The sequence below is a fragment of the Haliotis cracherodii genome, unplaced genomic scaffold (genome assembly GCF_022045235.1).
Source record: "Haliotis cracherodii isolate W230 unplaced genomic scaffold, xgHalCrac1.p SCAF_5, whole genome shotgun sequence".
Taxonomy (NCBI): Eukaryota; Metazoa; Mollusca; class Gastropoda; order Lepetellida; family Haliotidae; genus Haliotis; species Haliotis cracherodii.
Genome location: NW_027266308.1, coordinates 46,954,454 through 46,968,324, shown reverse-complemented (window position 1 = coordinate 46,968,324; position 13,871 = coordinate 46,954,454). Strand labels below are relative to the sequence as shown.

Here is a 13,871-nt window from a genome sequence, read left to right as displayed (position 1 = left end):
CACTTCTTACTTTTCTTTGCTTACTTACTTATTCTTCAGTTTGAGAATCAGTTTCCTGTAGTGTTAACATATTCACTTGGGTCATCTTCACGTCACTTTTAGGTATGTTTTTAGAGGAGAGTTCTCCGATTTATTGTTTTCATGAAATCTGATTTAAAACTATTCACTTGTCATGAATAAAACACTTTTTAATCTTTACACCCCATACTTAATAAATAGTGAAATGCTCTGTTTTGATATTGTTATTCTCCAGGAAGTGATACGTCGACTGTGCTTGAATATATAGTACTGATTTGTCAACCACCATTTTCGCATTATTGAGTAGACATTCAGGCAATCAGGACCTATACAGTAAGGTTCTGTAGCTCGTCCTTTGTCTTCCATTTTTCTTGTCCTCGGAATAAAGAGTTAGATAGTCATAGTGCTGTGTACATACACTTGTGATTGTGGTCAAATAAGTGTATGGCATAGTCGTTTTAGTTGTCAGGGAAAACTTAATTTACATTCAGTCCTGTGCTCTCAAAGCAACATTTGCTCCTATAATTTAACATACACTTACGACATTAAAGCACTACGGCTGCTTTGTGAAACGATGCCTAGCATGGAGACTAAATGCTTTTGATGTAATCTTAATGACTGAGCTTTTGGGTAGTGTGTGATAACAATGCCGTCAAACTGTATACCTGTAGTATGGGGTGTGAGTGAGTGAATGCAGTTTGGAGCCGGAGTCGGGAATACCACAGAGATAGCACAACAGCTTCCATGACACGCTCAGTCTAATTTGGGCATTACATATTCACGAAACAAAGGCGACCGGAAAGATTGTTTCAAACAAAGCATTATGCATTATTTTATATAATTTTGTTTTCCCCCAAATCAACGGGATCGGTTTACCATAAGCATATAATTTAAGATCTTGATCTCATTTTACCTGTGTCGGGTGAAACAAAAGAAATAAACATCTTAAGGGTAGTCACAGGGGTACTTTATTCAATTCAATTCGTAATTTTCGTAAGTGTAGGCCATCGGTCCATAGTTACATTTGTATTACAATGGACGTGATGTACACAGCTGTTATTGTTGTGACAATAATGTACTACGAAGTGACATCGCCTGATAGATATCGATAGCTAGACGTTTAATTAATTTACAGTTAGTTGAAGACATAATGATATTAAATTTTTGTTTGGTCGGATATTCACAATATGTTTGTGGTAAGTGATCCATAACCGGAGCAAACTAAAAAAAAATGATACTCGTTCTCCAGATACCCAGCATTACAAACCCAACATAGTCTTCTGTTACGTAGGATATCAGCGTATCTCCCAGTTTCAACACAAAACTGATGCGAAAAACATCTAAACCGAGCTAGCGCCACTCTCAATTTCCTGACGGTCACACAGCTAAGATACAACTCTGTACCAAACGATACCTTGGATAAAGAATAAGAGAAAGATTTACTACCCTTTTCCAGAAGACTATGCCACTCCTGTTATAATCACATTTCAGACGCGACATAAACTCTGTCAAAAACAAATGAGGATGACTTATACACTGGTTTTCCCATACAGAGCCTAAACCCAAACTGAAAAATAAAGATTTATATTTGATACCCAGTAAATTTTACCATAACTTTCTGCCTGAAGCATCACATAATAACATTTCTTTGGACAATTGGACATACTCAATAACCTTATCCAATAACCAATAACTCTTTTGTATGCATAAAGATATAATGGATACCGCCCACATTCACCTCGAACCATGTTGTTGGGTGTTGACGATTTGACTCCTAGAAAGCGCTTGCATGCCAATGTATGTATGGTTTCTATTTCAGCATTCAGGAGTAGACCCCAGACTTCGGAACCATAGAGCAAAATTTGGACTTTATTCCATATTATACTGACCTGCTCTGACATTTTAATAGTACTAAAATAAGACTTAATTACTGAGCGAAAAGAATTTGTTTATAAAAATTATTCCATATATGAGAAATTTTGATGGACGAATCAGTGTCATAAAGAAAGAGTACTAACCTATATCAATCTAACATCTGTGTCGGTGTGACGTAAGCATATGATACTCCTTGGAGCATTTGCGTAAAATTGTGCAGAACTTGGCAACAACCTTTGTACACAAAGACTAGCGAGAAAACTGCTGTTCTTGCAAATAGATGTTAATATGTGTACAGATACATCGATTGATATCAAAGATGTTTCCATCAAATACACATAGAGAGAGATATATATATATATATGTTTATAGCTGCTTATATCAACAGATGTGTTGCCGGTAGATGAGATTGTGTGGCAAGTCTGCTTGTTGGCCTGTTGCCCATCTCCAGTCTAGGTCTAGACGTTGTAATAAGACATGTGGAACCTAGACATTGACTCCTTGTAGATAGGGAATTCATCAACATATCTTTATAACATTGACTGTGCAGACAAGATGAGTGTTTGAAACTTGGGACAAAGTGTCAATTGCTGTCACTTAACTCTGGCTTATTCGCCCTTTATGCCTTCTCTTATCAAGTGAACGTCATGCCTGTAGGAAACAGTTTAAAGGAGAAAGGAAGCGACCAATTAATTCATATGACATATCTTGCCTTGTGTCATTTTATATAGTGATAGCCGATATAACTACGGCTGTCCTAACACTGTAGAAGAAGCTTCCTGGTTAAGCCATCCCTCCGAGGTCTAAGCGATGCATTTATACTGGGCCTACTTCATGTTAAAAACATTATTGTTTCTAGGAGTGAGCTGCCCTGGGTACGCAGAGACCAAGTGTAAGTATGTGCTTCTACGCATGCGTATGTGTCTGACATGTACAACTCATTCATGGTGCTTCTTGTATGTATTTGTGATGTCACAGTCAATAGAATGCAGGTCACCATCATATCACAAACCAACGGAATCTTTTACGAAATATGATTTAACATATCGACAGAACCAATTTTAATGTGTCCATGCAATAGTTATTATTATCTTATAGCTGATAAAAAGTCATTCTTAAAGTTATCAAATCATAGAAAGTACATTATATTTCTAAAAGAGTAATGTCATAATATTTGTAAAAGTGTTTTAAAGGTACACATGCACGTATTGCTGATTTCAATATTTTATCAGTCTTTTTTATCAGCTTCTCCCTGAGAATATATATTACTTATCCCCAACTGTCTTGTTGCAGAGTATAGCAGTTACTTTCCTCTAAAGACATATCTAACGCTTCTCACCAGCTGGCTAAAGAGGCCGCACACATCTATGTACCAGCAATATCATAGGATATCCTGCTTGCTTCCTGTGCCGTTGTGGTATAGGTTGACTCACGCTCACTGGACACCACTGGGATGCTCATCTGTCAAGGATGATGACACTACGATACTACGATATACTATGATACACAATTAAAGCTAGTTACTAGTCATAATAAAAGCTTGGTCATTTTGTCTAAATACAAGAAGCATCATGAAATTCTTAATGAATGTATAAATATATCAGACAGTTAAAAAGTAATCTTTAATGGCGAGCCGTGTGGTCATAAAACGAAGCAACGGACTTTATTTATTCCTTTGTCTTTCTGATCCCATGGTCGTGGGGAGGATGTAGCAACAAGTGAATATACCATATGCAGATCTATAGCGACGTCAGGTGCGTCCATCCCCCTTCACCACCACCCACTCACAACTGCACACTACACTTAACGTCCAGTTGTGTTCCTGCTGCTGAGCGGATCTTGTTTAGCAGTGAAATGACACTACAGCAACTTTTCACTCAGCATCTGATATTGTTGATAGAAATAAGGCCTTTCCATAATCATAAGAAAGCGTACGCGAGATAACACTATAAATGTCTCTTTGGTCTGTGTTACGATAATTCTTTCCATCGGTAACTTTTTAACTTGAATTGCTCGAATTAATTAATTAACATCAGCACTAAGACAGTCTTATAAATTCCCATTGTTAAACACATACTCTGTATCTTATTTGGTTGTTAAGTATTTAAAGAATCTATGTTAAAAGGTTATGGCGGTTGTCGCGCCAACATCGCTTGAGAGAACGGCCCGGGAACTATCAAACAATGTTGAAATGTCCGTAGTGTGAAACAAACAAACTGTATAAATGCATAAAAAACATACAAAGTAAAGTTAAGGATTTTACCTTCACCTAGATTTACGAAGCAATCTTCCTGCAAACATATGTTAAGGTATATGATAGTCGTAGCGCGACAAAGCGATCTTATATATCGCTAAGACGATCGGAACTCTCATTTTTCAAATGGAACGCGCTCGAGCCTGATCATAACCTTACATAATCTTATACGAAAAATCGTGATACCAAAGTTCTAGTTAACGATATTTCACTGTTTCACAAAATCTCAAATGTGGATCACTCCTTTCATAATTTCTTGACTTTTACTGTGGTACCAACCAATCATTTCTCTGTTATGTTACCAAACTGCTGCACCTTTACAGCGACAGGCAACCTCTACATCAGAGATGCTGCTTCCAGTTGGAGGGATGCTCGAGGTGCATGCAGCGGAGACCTCTACGTCCCCATTGACGGCAGTGTTCCGGGCAACGTGTCTGCAAAGCTGTTGTTGAACACATACTACTGGATTGGTGCCATACAGTATTCGACATGGAGGTGGACACGTATGTGTTATTTGAAGGCTAAACTGACATGCTGGTGCTAACTACGGTCTGTTAATAGTAGCATATTACTAAATTCAGTGTTTCAATATTCAAGATGACTTCAATATTTTGAATAATTAATACACATTTAAGTTATTATCACATTACATATAACTATACGATCAATAGATCCGTATAAATTGTCAATGCAAGAGAATAACCAGTCTTGATTATACATCGAAACAGATTTCATTTGCCAAAAGGGCAAAACAGCTGTGAAAACATGATGGTCTAAATAGGCTTCCGTAGTTAGGTTAACAAACTTATCTTGGTGTATGGTTGTAAACATAGTTACTTTGCTCCTGTAATTCATAGTTACCAACGTAAAAAAACACAACCCTAACTTCGTTATAAGGATGGATACTGTGGAAAAAGATTTCCTTTCATAATTTCTTGATTACTCTGAACATTAAAAAACTCACATTGAATTCTCTGACAGAGGACAACAGCCCGCTGTACACCTATATTGGCCTAAGGACACTTCCTCTCGGTCTGTTACCGTCAACAAGCAATGCTTGGAACTCAGTCTACCTCTGTCACATTCATTGTGGTCAGGAGTGTACGGTCCTCGGTCTCAGGGTACGTGTGCACAGACCTTCTTCGTCCTTGTATATGTCATTTAATACGAGGATGTCATCATCGTTTAGAATGCTAGTTATAATTGGCAAAAACAGTTTTCATCCTCCTTCCATGAAGAAAACACAAACAAATATATTCGACAAAACTGTTTATGCTAGAGTATATATATGAATATAATGTCATTGATCATCATTTGTAGAGTGATTGATATGTGTGTGTGTGTGCGTGCGTGCGTGCGTGCGTGCGTGCGTGCGTGCGTGCGTGCGTGTGCGCATGTGTGTTTATATATGACTGTGTGTTGGGTGGGGGTGGGGTGGGGTGGGGTGGGGTTGGGGGTATGTTGTGCCCTGTGTTTTGGATACAATGTCTTGGATCCATTGGGCATGGTGTGTGTGTGTGGGGAGGGGGGGGGGGGGGGGGGGAGGGGGGTTACAATGTGGACCTACATCCAGATACATGCATGGTGCAGTCCCATGCTGGGGAATCTCATTACAGCCAGTTAGACACATCTATTCAACCCTTTATACCATAGTTTCAACTCATAAATAGAACGCCGAATATATCCTGGGTTTGTGAAATAATGTACAATGTATTTTGTTACAGATGAACGAGTGTTACTGTCTAAGTACTGATGAGGATGTAAGCTTGCCTGAGGTATCCACAGAGGTCAGCTGCCCTGGGAATCCGGATGAAAAGTGTGGAAACAATTCAGCGTTGTCCGTCTATAAGCTAGGTACAGTAAACCCCGTTAATGCGATACCGTTCCCAGGTCAGTCGTCCATATTAACACATTTCGTGATAAACGAATCCTAGATACTGAGTAATCTCCCTTTGTATACATGATCACAGATGTTCATGACAGCCCGGTAGTCGGGGAATCACACTCAGTGTATTCAGAAAATTTGGTTTGCATTGTGTGTTTAAATCGTGCGTTTCGTAAGCGTTAGCTCAATAGGTTTTCGGGCAGTTGCTCACCTTCGAGCAGGGGAGTGAATACATATTGCTGAACAACGCATCAGCAATCTTGCACTTCTTCTCATTGATCAAAACGTTAACCTTGACCTTGACACAGTACATTAAAAGGGAATATATTCTTCAAACAGGTATCATTTGTTGTAATAATTTTCCTTGAAGAAATGTTGCGCGTATGTATGTTCCTGCAAGGATGTTAGGAATAGTAGGAATAGATGTGGTAGTAGTAGTAGTAGTAGCAGTAGTAGTAGTAGTAGCAGTAGTAGTAGTCTTGTTATTTTATGCTCAATTTACCATCGTGTGTTGTTGACAGAGGGTATCACCTTCAGGCCAACCGAAGAGGGACACTGTGTGTACGCTACAAGATCGACATTGGGTGCCTCATTTAGTCAGGTTAACCAGACTTTATGCGGAGGGAAAAGAAGATACGCATGTTTCGAAAACAGTATGTATAGTCTATGTTTAAGCATGTTTTCTGTCATTACTCTGTAGTTTATACACCCTTTATTTTAAAATATTAGATCGCTACACGATAAATCGCAATGAAAAATGAAGAACGACGCGTGGTTAATTTCAATATGAAATATTGTTAAATAATGACGTCATTTCTATCGTCGTAAATTGAACGATGTTTTTTTTTAGGGGGAAGTGTCTGGTGAATTGTTCCCCATAGAACTAAGTAGCTTGGCAACGCAGATAAACGCAGTGGCCGAACGATCGCGTCCAAAAGTGGTAGAGATAAGACAATCGGTATAGGGAGAAAAGGTACAAATAATATTGTGAGAATATCCGGGAAATACCAAAGAATGTCCCTATAGCAGACTTACAGCAATGGTCACGGGAAGGGGGACACCAAATGGACGAGCACAGAGTATCACTTTTGAAAGTAAAAGCGACAAAACCCTTTCCAAATCAATAAGAAGTCTCTGCCAAGAACAGAGTCGATTGTATGATTCCGACACACTTCATGTGTTAATGAATCACTATGAAATAGTGATTACACAAGGTTTTCAAAATAAGGAATCACATCGGACATCATTTTTGTCACTGGTGCGTCAAAACTGGAAATGTCCTCCAGCCGTCTACCATAAAACTCCCCGAAAGCCCAACCGAGGCCCCGAATGCTGCAACCCCGGTCTGAGTTTCTGCCACATTTATTCAGACTAAAGATTTGGACAATTGGTGTGGAAATCTTGAAATGAAACCACACTCACATGTAACATACCTTGTGTTTCAGGTACAACTTGGATGTACGGAAGATGTTCATGGAACATTTGTATCACACAGAGAAAATATCAGAAGAGCTGGATTGATGCTAGCGCTACGTGTCCCCTGGTGAAGGTTACCTCTTCCAACAGAGATAACCTCACGACAGCCATGCACACAGGGGATGAAGTGTCCTACTGGATTGGCTTGTCACGACCACTTTCAAGTAAATGGATTAATGGTGAGAATGTTATATGTTGCGTTTAAAGAAAAGAGGATTTTATTTATTTATCAAGACACGTTTGTTACATTTTGGTATTTCAACAACGACACATGACATGATTACTTTTATATTAAAAATCGAGTGATTGATGCGGTTTTATAAACGCAGTCAGTAATATTCCAAGACTATCACAGCATCTCTGCATGGGTCTGGGACACCGGGGTACGAATACATTCAATTGACCCGGTCACACATTGTGGTTGTCACACATTAGGTACTAGGGACGTATCCCGACCCAAAACACGAACAGGTTTATGCACAAAAGGAAATCTGTATGCGTGTATGAACATGCACCACCGGTAGTACCCAAAACGATATACACTAGTACACACCTAAAATAAAATACATACAAAAAAGACTAAATGATTAAACTATGACTGAATGACACTGAGACGCTGTTTGAAAATGACAAGTCATCCTCGTGTGTCCAGGGTATAGTCTCGCCATGCTATTATGATAGATACCGTGTACCCATTCGCTACCACACCTTCCTTTATAAGTGACGACACCCTCTTCAAACCTCCTATCAGTAACCTCGCGCAGAATGTCTCTCCCCCACGAGAATAATTTGATTGAACAGCTATATTTAGCTATTTTACAAACGAAGTCATGGCATCTAATGAACCAAGGTTATTTATGATAATAGAATGGAGAGATGGTGCACTAGACAAGATGGTGACGAGTTTATCCAGCTACAGTTCCATAAAAGAAGACATAATCATTCATTTCAGGGACTACGTTTGCAAGGTATGGGACTGCCTTTCCTGACAGCTCAGGGCCCAAGTGTCTGGCTATGATAGCAGACAGATGGCAAAACATAGACCGCCTCTGGGTTCCTTGTGAAATACCACAGAGATCAATCTGTGAAACAGGTCTGTTGTTTTTATATATTTGAACCCTAAAATGACGGTACTGATCAAGATGAATGAATGAAAATGCTGAAAAATCCTGATATATCTGCTTGACCATTTGTTGAAAAAGCATTTCAAAGCGAATGACAATACCATCTAATGTTTCAGTGGATCGAACTTTTAATCTTCGTATCTGTAGCCAGTAGAGAGAGAAGCTGATCATCAAAATGTTTTTAAGAATCTGTTTTACATGTGAGCCGGCAAGAGATATTTTACGCCCGCTTCTTCCTAAGGTTCATGGAAAGTATTTTTGAAACATAAAATTTTTGTTTATTAAATGTTGTTTCAGATTCATCTTTCGGTTTATCAAGTTTGTCTGTTTGTTTGTTGTTTAACGCCGCACTGAGCAATATTCCAGCTGTATTGCGGCGGTCTGTAAGTAATCGAGTCTGTACCAGACAATCCAGTGATTGACAACATGAGCATCGCAATTGTCAGCGAGTCTGACCACCCGATCCCGTTAGTCGCCTCTTACGACAAGCATAGTCGCCTTTTACGGGAGGCATTGGTTTGTGAAGACCTATTCTACCCCGGATCTTCACGGGCCCAGTTTATAAGTATGTCACAGCACTTCCCCTCGGGTTTTTATGAATTGTGTATTTGGTATTTAGATGATAATGCTCAAAGGTCATTGTCAGTGATAACTAGATGCAGGCATGTTTGTATCACAAAACAGCATCACCCTCTTCCATACCACCAAGAACACCAACTTCATCGGCGACAACAACGGACATAGTAACAACGTCATTGATGTCGACGATGACGGAGATGTTTACAAGTGAAGGTAGCGATGGGAATGTAACAGAGACAACAGACGGTATAGAGAGCAGTACCCTGGCGTCTCCTGCTGATACGGGTGGTGAGAAGTCTACAGCATCTATCTATTCTGTATTCAAAGACTGTGTATATACATAGTTCTAGCAATGTCCAAGTAAAATACTGGCGAATGGTGTATATGTACCTATCTTGGGTTCAAACGTAAACCAGAGGAGTGGTGAGCTGACGCTGTAACCACAAGGCTATCCCACTTCTTGTGATCTTCAGATAGAACACGTTAGGTCCGTGTCAACCATTCAAAGACAAGGAAGGCAGTTTTGCACGGTAGCTACTCATTTGGATCATGTGTTATATTAAATGCTGAATTGATATGTTAACTGGACGAATTGGTAGATAAATCAGTTAGTTACAATCAAATATTGACAAACAATAATAGTGAGTGAGTGTGGTTTTACGCCGCTTTTAGCAATATTCCAGCAATATCACGGCGAGGGACACCAGAAATGGGCTTCACACATTGTACCAATGTCGGGAATCGAACCCGGGTCTTCGGCGTGACGAGCGAACGCTTTAACCACTAGGCTACCCGACCGCCCCTACAAACCATAATAGGAATTGGGAAATATATATTAATATATTAGTTCTAATTTAATATTTGTTTCAAAATTTGACCCAAAGCGTCACACACGCCTATATGTTTCTGTTTAATAGGGGTGTCACTATTTGATAGTGATTCGTAAATACTATGATAAAGTGGGACTCGTACAATGGACACTGCTTTTAGTAGAGATATCTTGTGATTATGGAAATGTTTTATGTCGTTTAATATTTATAACATCATTGTTTTCCAGGGCTATTCATAGGGGTGGCTGTTGGGTGCATCACACTGCTGGTTGTTGTGGTCACGGTGTATGTTATGTTCAGGTAGGCTAATACCGTCATTCAGTTTCAACCAGTCTTAATAGTCGTACACATTACGCACCTGTGTCAACCTTGATCCTAATTTCGATACTTATTTTGTGAGTGTTGTTTAAATTCATGCTGTATTACGGCTTCTATAACCGACTTGGACCTGACATGAGACACGACCCACTCCATCAGGGCATCTCTAAACACAACGTGTAACAGTGTCTAACAAGCTTGTGTGAAATTACGTTCATGCTATTTTAACATTGTACGGCGCTTCTGTCAATATTACACTATTTGCAATATACTTATATTGGGCCTGTGGCCCCTAAATAAACACAACGTCAGTCTCATCAGGGCACTAAACAGGCAGAAGGATGAATTACCTGGGCTTCTATTCAAATTCATGTAGATAAGATTTACAAACACGCCCATAAGATTTCGATACTAATGAAGTGACAATAAAATAAAAACTATAAGTGTCTGATCCGGTAGGCATTCGTTCAGTGAGGTGGGAAATTTTAATAGTTTAGATTCTACCTGTCTTCAATCTGATATATTTCCAGGTTTGTCCTGCCGTCGTGATGCAGGTATATCTACGATACATAAGCCTAAAACGCCATCTTACATTTTGTTATTTTTTCCAGACATCGAAAACTGTGTTTCAAAAAGACAGGCAAGTTTGAACCCCTTGACAGCACAGCCGTAGAAAATGAAACGTATGGCTTTCATTTTACAACAGAGAACACCTTCTCTCCAGCTGCTGCATCCCCACAGCATCGTTCAACATCCCCTCCGCAAACAACTGCTGCATCCCATCATCACTCAATAGCCTCTCCACCAACATGTGGCACTGGAAGATCCCAGAATCCCATCTATGACAATGCAGCTATCAGTAATACGCCCCTGAATGCCAAGGATGAGTGCCGCATACACACAAACATCAATTACCACCGGGTCACACTAGCTGCTGCATCTCATCATCATCCAGCAGCCTCTCCACCACCACCAGCATGTGGCACAGGAAGAACCCACAACCCCATCTATGACAATGCAGCTATCAGTAATACGCCCCTGAATGCCAAGGATGGGTCACGTATACCATTCAGCAGTGATCATCAACACCAAGGACCTTCCGCGCATGCATATGACTATCTTGCTTCGTCACCAGATGGACGTCACCAGACTCGCGGGGATGACACGGAGGCAACTGGCGTCGACACGTACAACCACGTCTCTTATGAAGCAAACCAGCCGAGATACAAGGGAGACTATAACACTGTCGTCCCCAGAGAAGCTCCATCATCAGGTGTTGGGGAGACTGATGATGTCTACATACGACCGATTGTTGAAACCGACGGAAACATCAACGGATGACAATAATTCGATACTGATCATGCAATGTATGTACAATGCAGGGTATGCAACTTCTGATATATATGTCAACAGAAAAAGATCCGGTAGGGAGTTTAAATAGCTAGGAAATATAAGCAATAGCGGTGTAAAATACAACTCAGTCACTCATCAGAGAGAATCAAAACTTCATGAAATACTGAATTGATGTGTCAACTAGACGAATTGGTTCATTGCAGCCAATACCTCGGTTAATTACAATCCAATATTGACAAACAATAATATATATAAGTTTTAATCTAATATTTGTTTCAAAATTTGACCCAAAGCGTGAGACACGCCTATATGTTTATGTTTAATCACCCCTTCACGAACACCTGGGGTCATCACTATTTGATAGTGATTCGTAAATACATAGCTGGACACTGCTTGTAGTAGAGATATCAAGCTTACACCAAGTAAACATTTATTATGCACTATTTATGATGTGGTCAGATACTGAATATAACAACTGCATATCTAGCTGCCTTTTCTCTTTTCTTCCTGCTGATGTTCACACACACACACACACACACACACACACACACACACACACACACACACACACACACACACTTAAACATTTCCAACACAGTCACAGTCTAATTTGTATTCTCGTTTAGATTGATATTTGTCGATTTGAGGACAGTCAACCAGTGGTTGATAGCACGAGCATGTAATCAATGCCGTCAGATTAGAATCAGCCAGACATTTTGACCACTGGATCCATATTTCAATCGGTTCTTGCGACAAGCATGGCATTCCAGGCCCCATCTGAGTAATGAATGACAATTCGAAATTCTTTGTGACATTATATTCACAACTTTCTGTGAAATTATAATGTAACAATGATATATCAATGGTTGGGTTTCTTTCCATAAACTAGTTTCACTTTTTTGTACAATTCGTATAAATATTATTCTATATAGTCTGACATCTGAAATATATCTTTTTAAAAAATAAAGCATTATTTATTGCATCGCTGTGTTATTAATCTGCATTTGTTTACAATATATAACTACAGAAAATGTACATGTGTATAGAGAATTAGTATCCCTGCTAAAGATTTCATGTTTTATGGTAGACAAGTGGAGGACATTGCCAAATCTGACGCATCAGTGACAAGAATGATGGCCGATGCAATTCCCTATCTTGACCTGTACCATATGTTCCCGTGGGTTTTTGTCAGGTGAAAAGTTTACTTTCTTTTGCATGTGTTTGTGACGGATAGTCTCAAGTTTTGGCAAACACCTGGAACAATCACTATTTGATAGTGATTCATAAACACATGACAATGTCAACCTATTGTTCTCACGACATCACATACAATTTCTGTGGAATAGAAAATAATGCATGTGGTAACGTCATCTACACTCGTCACCGACACTCGAACGAACTCATTCGTGACCAACTGGTGTTATTCCGGGACAAGCCGAATAGCGACTCGTGCCCCTCATTCGTCACCACTCGCCTCTTTCCGTAACCTACAAGAAGACTCATTCGTGACCAACTCGTGTTATTCCGGGACAAGCCGAATAGCGACTCGTGCCCCTCTCATGGCCATTTTTGCGTTGACCGTTGAGAAAAGACATAAACGCCCTCGAAATGATACACGAAAATCACAGCTGAAGCTGCGGAAGGAACACAGGGAACAGGGGAGGGACCTACTTGTTATTTCCCTAGTACTACAAAGATTATGCTGGACTGTTGAGTGCCAGATGATGCCATAATATCTACAGTTCTGCAGTTTTGTGTTGTGTGTGGGTCGTGTAAGCCCAACATACCATCTACAACTCTCTAAAGGCCGAGAGGTACGGCATGTGTGGGGTCAATTGGAACGACAACCCCAGCTTTGGTACTCACATTCTTTGTATACCTCAGATCTGCTTCATACTGGTTTCCACCGGGTTTAAAATGGGGAGCCCTAGTATAACACGTTGTATAACAAGACACCTACTGCTGCCATGTAACAAGACACCTACTGCTGCCATGTAATAAGACACCTACTGCTGCCATGTAACAAGACACCTACTGCTGCCATGTAACAAGACACCTACTGCTACCATGTAACAAGACACCTACTGCTGCCATGTAACAAGACACCTACTGCTGCCATGTAACAAGACACCTACTGCTGCCATGTAACAAGACACCTA

General features: G+C 39.9%; 1 protein-coding gene across 1 annotated transcript; it reads left to right on the top strand.

Annotated features, from left to right (window-relative positions):
• Positions 1-2,703: 2,703 nt before the first annotated feature.
• LOC139443284 (uncharacterized) lies at positions 2,704-12,589 on the top strand. Its single transcript, XM_071224256.1, has 10 exons — positions 2,704-2,785; positions 4,471-4,650; positions 5,129-5,268; positions 5,872-6,001; positions 6,554-6,685; positions 7,478-7,687; positions 8,461-8,601; positions 9,317-9,499; positions 10,269-10,341; positions 10,971-12,589. The coding sequence occupies exons 1-10, from the start codon at positions 2,704-2,706 to the stop codon at positions 11,698-11,700; spliced, it is 2,001 nt and encodes a 666-aa protein (XP_071080357.1). The 3' UTR covers positions 11,701-12,589.
• Positions 12,590-13,871: the final 1,282 nt, after the last annotated feature.